Source organism: Scaptodrosophila lebanonensis, unplaced genomic scaffold, assembly GCF_003285725.1.
Source record: "Scaptodrosophila lebanonensis strain 11010-0011.00,11010-0021.00 unplaced genomic scaffold, SlebRS2 tig00000150-arrow-arrow-pilon, whole genome shotgun sequence".
In the NCBI taxonomy this organism is placed as follows: domain Eukaryota; kingdom Metazoa; phylum Arthropoda; class Insecta; order Diptera; family Drosophilidae; genus Scaptodrosophila; species Scaptodrosophila lebanonensis.
In genome coordinates, this window is record NW_022060592.1 from 1,357,335 (window position 1) to 1,367,918 (window position 10,584).

Sequence of the window (10,584 nt, forward strand, 5' to 3'; positions counted from 1 at the left end):
GCACAGACTGTACTATTTATACATAGTATGTGTATGATGAACGAATATTATCTAGTTTTGAATTCCATTATCGTCGGAAGATAATGCGCCCGTATTTTTTGATATTTTTTTGGTATTTAATGTTCCACAATTGTTGCAATAGCCACTCTTAAAAGCGAATAAATCAATCAAAATCGGACGGCATAGTGAGCCCAACATTTTTTTAAACAGAATAGTTGATGAGGTAATAAAAACTTCACCCCAATGTGCACATTGCACCCAAAATTTGTAGGCTCTCTTCTTGCTATGTTTGGACAACATCTTTGGCTGAGTTTGGGTCTGTGTCTGTGTCTGTGGCTGCGTCTGCGGCTGCGTCTGCGTCTGGGCCACTTTGTTGCGTCGTCGATCGTCGCGATCACCGTTGTAGTTGTTGCTGGATGGCCGGCAAGGTGCTTATTAAATTCCTTATTTAAAAATACATTAAAAAATGCAAGAAGCTGGCAGCCAACAGCCGAAAAGGCGGCCGATACCGTGCCTGCTCCAGTCAGCTGCTCGATTGGGACCTGGTTGTACGCCCTGATGCATCCACATCCGCCGATGTGCGTTGAAGTGGCCAACTATTTGTGAAACAGTTTGATTTGCTTTTGCTTTCTGTTTTGCAGAATGATTAAAAGCGCGTGTTGAAATGCCTTCCTGTGCGCAATTTGCATTGAAACATCGTCACACACACAAACGTACATACATATGTACGTACATACATATTACGTGTTGTTGTGCCGGCACATGTGGCCTATTAATGGTCATGTAACATGTTGCTGTTGTTCTTCTGTTCAGTTCAGCGCTGTGCTGTGCTGTGCTGTGCTGTCCTGACATGCCAACTGATTGCAGAGTGCATTGGCTTTTGAACTGGCAACGTCACGGGACTGCAACTGCTGGCTGGCCATGTGAGTTATGACATGGCCTAAAATGATGCCTGCACATTAACCTTGGAACAGAGGCAGATCTAGACGTGACGCTGTCCTTTATACGTGCGGACCACAATTGCGTTAGCCACGTCTAATGACTCCGCATTGCGAGTACATGAATAACGAGAGTCGAGCAAGGGGAAGGAGAGCAAGCCAACTTTTTGCTACCTGCTGTGGACAATAAAGCCTTGATCATTGCGCCCATTTAGAGACGCAGCGTGTGGCCTCCCTCTCCCTCCAGCACCTACTCTCACTCTCTCTCTCTCCCTCTCTCTCTTACTGGCCCTCGTTGCCAGTGTGAATTATGAATTATGATTGCTCCGGACGTGTCAATTGCAAGGCAACTAAAAATTCTCAAGGTCATTTCGGGACAAAAAAATGTCAAACGACACAATTCGAGCCATTGCCGAGTTCTTTATAAATTGCTATTTCAGGCCGCGTGGGCGCAGGCACTTCCACTTTTCGGAAGGCCGCGCCGGCGATGGCAACCCAAATGCCCCGAAATGCCAAAACATTCGAAAACAATCACACACACACACCACACACATACATACGCACGCGAATACATGAAATTAGTCAAACTAATTTGCTCGCCAGAATGGAACAAACATACACACACGCACACACGCATACACACGCACACCCAAACCCACACCCACACACAGAGGAGAGCACGAGAGCCCCGACAAATAAAGCAAATTTACGAATTTATGCTTAAATTTATCGATAATGACTTAAAAGCCTTCAGGACAATGATTTAATGCCAAGCCGCTTGCCGTTGCCATGCGCAAAGCCAACAACAACAACAACTACAACAGCAACAAGAGGCAAGCTTATCGACTCCACCGTCGCCCAAAACCAACAACAACAACAACAAAAATACAACAAACACACAACCATCATCAACAAACATTCAACGCCGTACACAAAGTGGAGTAGGTTTCCAAATCTTAGGCCATGTTTAGATAAAATTGAATTTCGTTTTGAATTTTTCTTCTCTTTTTTCATTATTGGCACGCTGGCATTTTTTTCTTCGCTCGAAATGATCGATGATCGCTGGAAGTGTGCACTGATTTATTTATGATCGACTTTTGTCGTTTTCGCCATGCGATTATTTGTTAGATTTAATCAGTTGCCAAAAGCAATCGATCGGAATCAAAGTACTTTTGTATTGACCGAGCAAGTGAAATAAATCAAGTATTTCGTTGATTGTACTAGTAAGTATATTGATCCTATAAGTGACTACTTGTGAAACAAAATACATCGAAATACGTTCGACTTAAGTCGCAGAGAAGGCCAAAGGGTGAACGAAAAAGTTGGTAGTGTCATGAAGATTTGCGTGCTAAGAAATTCAAATCCTTATTATAAACTTGAGCTGTTAAATGAACAAGATTTCAATTTCAAACATATTCGAACATACGAGTATACGAGCTAAGCAGTTGTCTTGTTCTGCTCCGCAGCTAGATACCCTTCACTTTTCGCCTGAACGATAACTTCATTTAATCATGATCTTGGGCCTCGACCTTATTTATTTTTCCTTAGAAAGCGTTACATTTATCATTTTGGTCACCATTCGTGGCCCGAAAATGATGAAACACCTCCAGATATGGGAACTTGTTACAATATCTTTCCAAATAATATCGTTTTTAAATTGCTTTTCTTAAAGCATATCGTCGACATGACCTGTCTCGGTGCAAGGCTATGGAATGAATATCGATTGAAACAGTCAGATCAAAGGACGGACGGACGGACGGACGGTTTTGTCTGTCAGTCTTCCTTATAGGTGATCGAAACTTACAGACACAGCAATATAGTATATCCTTGCACTCGTCGCCAACAATGGAATGATTTGGCGTATTAATTAGTTTACATTTCTGAAATTACCAGGCAAGTACTATTATGTATGTATGTATGTACGTTTTGTTTCATCATATTGTTTCCAAAAATGTAGAAGTGTAGCTGTCTAATAAAATCGTGATCCATTCAGGAAGGTTCTTTAAGCTATATGCAAAAGAAAGAATCATTGCGCAATCTCTATTTTCAACCACAATTACTAATCATCACATCGAAACGTTTAAATGGTGTCGTGGTTAGAAACTCACCACCCGAAAATTGAAACTCACTTTGCGCGTTACGATACAAAGTTGAATATCGTATTCCCATTGGAACTGATGAGGGTTGCTGGGCCAGGTAAATTACTTTGTCTTAAGATCGTGAGAGAACTCAGGTAATATTATTTTAAGGGCGCGCTTCTCATTGGAAGTTCTCCATTCCCCGCACCTATAAGAAGTTCCGCAGCAGCCAGAGTCAGAGTGTTATACAAAGAATTGTACAATAAGACATTTTGCACAGGGCACAGCTTGTCAACCTCTTCACTGAATAATCGCGACACCCTGTACGGCTTTTCTGGGGCCACACAATTAATCATCGGCACTTCACCTTGCATTCGACTGGCAGCGCATAAATTTCATTACGATCATCTGTGCTATCAGAATCGATTGATTGAGCCACACGTAGTACGCAGCTCGCACTTGCAGCGGTTCCCGAAACGGGCCACGTCGTCTGCCCTTGCGCTAAGCGCAACGCCACGTTGGTAAGTGGTAACAGCACCGGACGGCCGAAAGGCGGCCAGTCTGGCGAACGGGCCGAAAAACCCGTCGTCAGACTTCTTCGTATTTAGTTCAACTTTAATTGTTTTAAGTCAGTGGTCTGAGATATTTTTTATGTTTTTCATTTCAGATAACCCTGCGAATTTTGATTGATTTTGAGACTTCATATTTAGTTTCTGCTCCCTTTAACTTTCCAATATTTTTGAAGATGTGGCAAAAATTCAAACCACTTATTTCCAGAAGATCGGTCAAAATTTGTGGTATCAAACATGAAAGTTTCCATATACTACGTATGTGCTTAGTTCGATAGTGATACAACTATCTTTGGGAGTTTTTTGGACTCTCAAGTTGTGGACCCTCAAGGTGTGCTCGATAAGTTGGCGGTCACGGGCGATTAGAGTGCGATTTGAAATGCAATCTAATAACGAATTGAAGATGTCAGCCGAAAGGCTAAGATTCTTTTGTTTGGCCCATTTGGCAAAGTCGACGGGCTGGTGCTCGCAGCTTGTGGCCGACGGCACCTTCGCCGACCTGAACTACAGTACGTGCTGTACATAATTACATAATGGAGTAGTTAACTATAATAAGCGCGGCTTCTGCTCAACCTTCCGACTCCACATTCTCGGTTATCGGTTCTCGGCCGTATACACCCGCAGCACGTCGCGCTGTGCGGCGCAGTGTGTGTCCTGGAAAGGATTTTTCGTGCTGCTGCTACTTCGCAGCTCTTTTAGCTGCATGCCATAATTTACGTTTTTATTGTCGACTTTGTTTCAAGTTTGCTGCTGCCTTTGCTGTTGTTGGTGCTGTTGCTGTTGTTGCTGTTGTTGGTGTTGCGACGGCAGCTCTTGTTGCACAAATTGCAGCTCACTTTTGTTGTTGATGCCATTTTGTTGGCGCGCTCGTGCTCACAACTTGCTACTCGCTGAGCATCATTAAAAGTAGAGGTGACAAAAATTAGTAAACAAAGTGTTAAAAATTATGAGCCAGAGGTAGTCGTTTGGCAAGGCGCGAAAGTGGAAGATGTGAGGCAAAGGTGCGACTCACAGGAGGTCTACTGCCCGCTGGACTCTTGCTAGGGTAGACGAATTTTATATGTGGGACTGAGCCAGCTGAGTTCTTTAACAAAATATGCAAAATATTCCTGCAATTTATCAAAAGTTTCAAGTACGCAATTAATTCAACGAATTAAAAAAGAACAAACCTAATATTATACCGAATCTACATGAATTTATTATTTTGATGTCATTCTTCTTCGTTTATAGACACGCGATTCAACAGCCTCAGATGTTTTTAAAAGTGGATTTTCGGTTTTGCCATTTTCCGTGAAGGAAGGGCAACCTATGGTAATCGAAATATAAATAAAGTTTAATTTCAGGTGAAAACCGAAACTTTTACTTTTTAAATTATTTCATGGCAGAAGCACCAACCATGCACATCCGGAATACAAGTAGTATAAAGAATCGATTTGTTGTTGCTGCCCGAGGCACCTTTTAAATAATAATTTAAACTAAAATTTAAAATATTTTTTGAACATTTACAAAAATAATTAAAATGTTTAATTCTTTTAAAATGTAACAGATCAGTTTATCTTCTATATAAAAGTTAAATAATTGTGGGTTTTTGAACCATTTTGTGAGACTAATACAAAAATTACATTTCTTATTTTCGAACGTATAGTATATATGTAGTTTTGTAATTTTAATTATATTTTGGTGGGGCGACCAAATGTGTTCAAAATGTGTTCTTAACATTATTATTGATATTTTTTAATTTAAAGCGGACTTATATATTTCGGGCTGACACCTAGATTTGTTTCTTTAAACTTTTTTTAAAACTTCTTGCCTGTATATGTTTAAAATGATTATAACAGGATAGATTGGTGCCGTTTTTAAAATTTAAACTATGTAATTTACGCTTCATTCGCACCCATGTCTGTTTTATATTCAATCGCAGAATGTTAAACGTTCTAGTTGTCGTTGAATGGGCAGGAAGGAGGCCCTAAAAGTTGGCTAACGATGAGCAATGAGTGTCTGCTCTATTTTGCCATGACTAGCTGACAATTAGCAATGTTTAGTCACATTATTGTTATTATTCTTTATTGCCGTTTCTGCTGCTGTAATTGCCAGTCAAGCACTTGGCAAGCGGACCATTAGGCCGTCTATTTATAGCGCCCAGTGCCGGTGACTAAGATGCAAGGCAAATTAATAACAACTATGAAAACAAGAGAAACATGTAAACGAAACCCAGTCATAACCAAAACAAGAACAACAAAAAGAAATCAGCTCTGGCCACTTGTGGCCGGTTCTGCGGTTTCCCGACTGCAATTCGAAACGCGAACGGGGCTGCCGGGCTAGCCTTAATTGGCACCAGGTGGACGCAGCTGGCGCAATGGAACTTATTGAATCAAATTGATTGGAGTTCGGCTCCTGCACTTCACTCACCTGCGATAGCCATCCAAGGGTAGAATGTGTGATTGCTGGCCTGGTGTAAGCTGCTCGCGGCCGCTGTCTGTGCTGCTGCAGCGCCCGAGATGGTGCAGTTTGCATTCCAAGCGGTGGCCGCGCCAGCACCACCTCCAACGCCAGTGGCTCCACTCTGGCCGCCCACACCACCACCTCCACTGCCGTTCCCACCGGCGCTGCCGCCTCGATGGCTTACCGGGCTGCCACCCGAAGTGTCTAAGTAGCCGCCGACGCGAGAGTCTGGAGTGCACGCGGAAGGTCGGACTGGCATTCCTGCCGCGGCGTTATTCTGTCCGTTCGCGGCTCCTGTATTGGCACCGTTCGAGCCGCCTCCTCCGGCGCCACCGCCACCTCCGCCACCGCCGCCTCCACCAGCACCACCGTTTGCGCCTGTGTTCCATATGTCTTTGTAGCCATTAACGCCGTCCGCCTTGATGTTAAGGCAGTCCTGCTTGTAGGCGCTGGCGCCGGCGTCGCCGTAGATCTTGTTGCAGGCCGCCGTGATGCTTGCGTCGTAGGGCGAGTCCTGTGTGGTGCGCTGCAGATGGTGGTTAGCGTATGGAGACATGCCCAGCGAAAGCGGAAAGCCTCTGTATGCGGCCGCTGCCGCGCTGGCAGTCTGGTCGTGGTGGCCGCCCGTTCCCATGGCCATGCCCGTCGCCTGATGCGGGTGGCCGTAGAAGCCCGAAGCCTGTTCGAAGTACGAGTTCATGTTGTTGGCGGTGAGAATCTTGGCGGTTGGGCAGCTACGTCAAGCTGCGTAGCTCCAAGCACTGGTTGCACTTGCTCTTGGTTGCTCTATGGATCTGCTGCAAAATCTAAATCTAAATCTTTCTTTCCGTCTGTCTATCTATCTGGCTGTAGGCTCAGTTGAAGTCGAACTGCATGGCATCAACAATTTACAATTGTTTTATCTATTTATGTATATTTAATTGCACTTTTTCGAAAATGACGGGACCGTGTTTCGTATACTTGGCTTTAAAAATTATAATTGTAATTATTATTTTAATTTGTATTCTGTTTAGTTGCCCAATTGCACTTTTCCACTCAGCCGCGCTTTTACGCCCTGCACACAAATTCGAACCTCAGATTCGATTTTTAATTTATTGCGCACTGTTTAATTTTTCGTTTTGTTTATTAGGCTGTTAAAATTTATGTTTATTGTTATGCTGTGTATTTGTCGCGTTGGCGTTGGCATATTAATTTCAATTTTAATTTTTATGCATAATTTTTTAATTCTATTTCAGCCACTATGAAGAGCTCGTAAACGCAATCATAACAAGGGCCGTTACTGCGTCTATTATTGTTATTATTATTGCCACCGACCGACGAGCGCGCGCTTCATCAAGCGACTGACCGAACTGAATGAGTGACTTATCCGCGTACCATGCAAATATCAGAATCGGATTGAGATACACTGCACTTGCTTGCAGCTACAGCTACAGCTACATCTACGGCTATACAGCTACACAGCTACGAATACGAATACGAATGAGAGTTCGAGTTCACGTTCACTGCCGGGCCATCAACATCAACCGAACAATACTAATAACAATAATGGTGATAATGTGGATAATAAAACAAAGCGCGCGCCTGTTATCCAAGCCGTTGCCATCGAACGAATGTCCGCAAATGTTTTGACTGAGCTGAACGTAGCTCCCAATACACTGGCAGAGCAGAAGCGACAAGAAGAAGAAGAAGCCAAAACAGAGAAACGAAATGAACACTGTTGTGTGTGAGAGCGTACGAGCGAGCGAGAACGGTTGAGCTTGCCAGCCGCTTGAGTCCGACACAGTCGGCCCACTCAGTGATAACGCATGTTTACACTCAACATCAAGCATCAACTCGCGAGCGAATGAGGGAATAAGTAATTGAGCGCGCGTTCATTCGGGGGTGGGTGTTCCAACTGAGAGCTGAGTCATTTGCCGTTTGAGCAGAAAATTCATCATGCGCCTGTGAGGGAAACGGCAACGGCAGCAATGCTGTGTATGTGTGAGTGAGTGTGAGTGTGTGTTCGTGGAAATACATCATGGAGGGGCTGATTTTCTTATAGGCCATTCAGAGGCAAAGCAGCAGCAGTAGCAGCAGAACGCAACTCAGGAAAATGTTCGCTGCGTCACTTTTCACTCATTTTGGCACAGGCAAAGGGCCAACATTGCAAAATACAATTGCACGGATGACTTTTTCACTATTCAGTGGGGCAGTTGCTAAATATTTTTCACATTGCATGTTAAATATATTGTGTACAGGTTATGTGATTAATTTGAGCCCTTTCCAAATTCAATTTTTATTTTTATGCAAACAACATCATTGCAGAAATATGAAATTGTTCATATGTTGTATGTATTTCGAAAAGTTCGTCCACAGTGAAAGCACTTTTGTTTGAAACGCAATAATGCATTAGGCTATGGACTTCAAATTTGTTAAATTATTGTAAAAGTGCGAGTGAAAACATCTTATTTTTAACCCTTAAGTGTTTTAAACACATTTTATTGATTATTACTGAAAATGCCATTCTGACATTACAGACAGTGCATTCTGTGTTCTGCTAAAGAAGTGACTAATGTTGACTATGTTTTGTGCCTTCGAGTTTTTTGCCGAACTCCTGGAGTTTTGTAAGGCAGTGAATGAAATTCATCCAAGGGATCAGTTTTGTACATTCTCTACCTGCAATTAAAGAATCCTTTAGAGTAAGATGTTATGGCAGAGGGGCTGGTGAAAGTACCTTTCAACGATATCTTATAATTAGCTTAAGCCAGAAGTTATTATTCTGTTTTAACTTTTTATCTGTCTGAACTATCGGAAAATAGAAGAGCTACCAAACTTGTTTTTTATATTCTCCTAAGTCCCCGCTATTAGTGTTTTTCATAGTTCCCATATTTGTCAGATTTTTTGTAACTAAATTTGGCAGTCATAATTCACAAGTGCTTATTTGTCTCATGTCGAGTTTCGGCCTAATAGGTCAATTGTAAAGTTACAGCCATACATGCAATCTCTGGTAGCTGCTGTTGTTGTTCTTGTTGTTGTTCTGCCCGCACAAGCCCGATAATAACTTATGAAATTAAACAAAACAAGAAAGAGTGCTACAGTCGAGCAAGCCCGACAGTGAAGTACCCTATACCCAAACAAACGTCCGTCGCATAAGCAAGAAGAAGAAGAAGGGCCAACCTGCAGTTTTCAAAGAAACTCGTGTTAAAGGCTCAACCGTTTTCGACATCCAGGCGTGCATCCAGATAGACAGATCTTGTCTTGATCAATTCTCTCGTCATGCTGATTATGACTGAATATATACTTTATGGGGTCAAAGAAGTTTCCTTTCCCTTCTTACGTAAATATTTTGAATAAAATATACAAACTCATGGGTTTACGCAGAGGGTGCAGGGGAGGCCCCTAAAACTTTATTAAACAAATATATGTTGCTATTTGAAGTCGACCACACATTCATTTTTATGGCGCACTATTTCGCCTTAGAAATGTATAAATTTTTATTTTAATGTGTGATGCATTATTTAATGAAAATTTTAATTTTTTGCAAAAAGCTGCATACGACCTTGTACATACTTCGAATGAAAATGGTAAAAGGAAAATTAAAATTTTACATTTAAGAAGAGGATTATTGGCTAAGCTGGTACTTAACGGAAACTAGTCAGCACTAGAATGCAAGAAGTGAAACATAAAATGTTTTCATTAAATTTACTTCTAGTGCAATAAATGAATTATATTATTATAATACTGGAAAGCGGTCTATTTACAATCGTTTTCAATATTTCTTTTTTTGCGGCTTCAAATTTTTTAACGAGGCTCGTGCACTTCTGCGACATACCTCAGATCCTTATAACATTACTACGTGATCGGGTGTGCTTCGCTACACAGCATTTTAGCGGACACTAAGTACTAAATTGTGGACATTTCAAAATAAAATTCTCATTGTTGGGCAAATCATCCCATTTTCTATTAAATAGTGCTGCCAGTTGATTGCAATTTGTATGCGACTCTACTCCCTATAACTAAAATTCCACGCATTTTCTTGATAATAGAATGAGCCGATTTACCCTATGCCTTCAGTAGTTCACAACATATTAATGAAATAATACGAACATATTTTTGGCAGTAACAGTAGCACGCAGCAGTATGAAGAACCAAGCACCAATTGACATAAAGACATCAAGTCAGGCAAATTGCAGATACATGTGAAATTTGATTTAAAACGGTTCAGCAGTTTAAGAGTGTATCAACAACAAACATTGTGACATGAGATTTGTATATAAATAGATATGTGAAAGTATTGATTTATACAACATTAGCTTGCTGTGTAATAATAGTTTGGCTCTAACTCTTATAAGTGGATGCAAGATGCGGAGTATTTGTTTAACGTACGAAACTAACCCATTTTTAATTTATTTTATTTAATTTTAATTCTATATCTATATTATGAGTAATTAGCTTAATTTTGCATTTGTAATAGTAATCGGATTGAAGGCTGAATGCAGGTTGAAGTTCATAATAAAGTGCACTATAAAACACTATAAACAATAACATATTATCCGGGCCTATGAAAAATGCAAAATT

The 10,584-nt window shown here is 41.4% G+C and overlaps 1 protein-coding gene across 5 annotated transcripts in view; it reads right to left on the bottom strand.

Moving 5' to 3' along the window:
• Positions 1-7,473, bottom strand: part of LOC115629446 (homeotic protein ultrabithorax) — a 106,963-nt gene extending 99,490 nt beyond the window's left edge. For 3 of the 5 annotated variants that reach the window (XM_030525907.1, XM_030525905.1, XM_030525903.1), the window contains exon 1: positions 5,995-7,473. In XM_030525907.1, the coding sequence (XP_030381767.1) occupies positions 5,995-6,727 (733 nt within the window). In that variant the 5' untranslated portion in view covers positions 6,728-7,473. Of the gene's footprint in view, positions 1-5,845; positions 5,872-5,990 lie in introns of all 5 variants that reach the window. The other 2 variants (XM_030525904.1, XM_030525906.1) reach the window with 2 other exon arrangements.
• Positions 7,474-10,584: the final 3,111 nt, after the last annotated feature.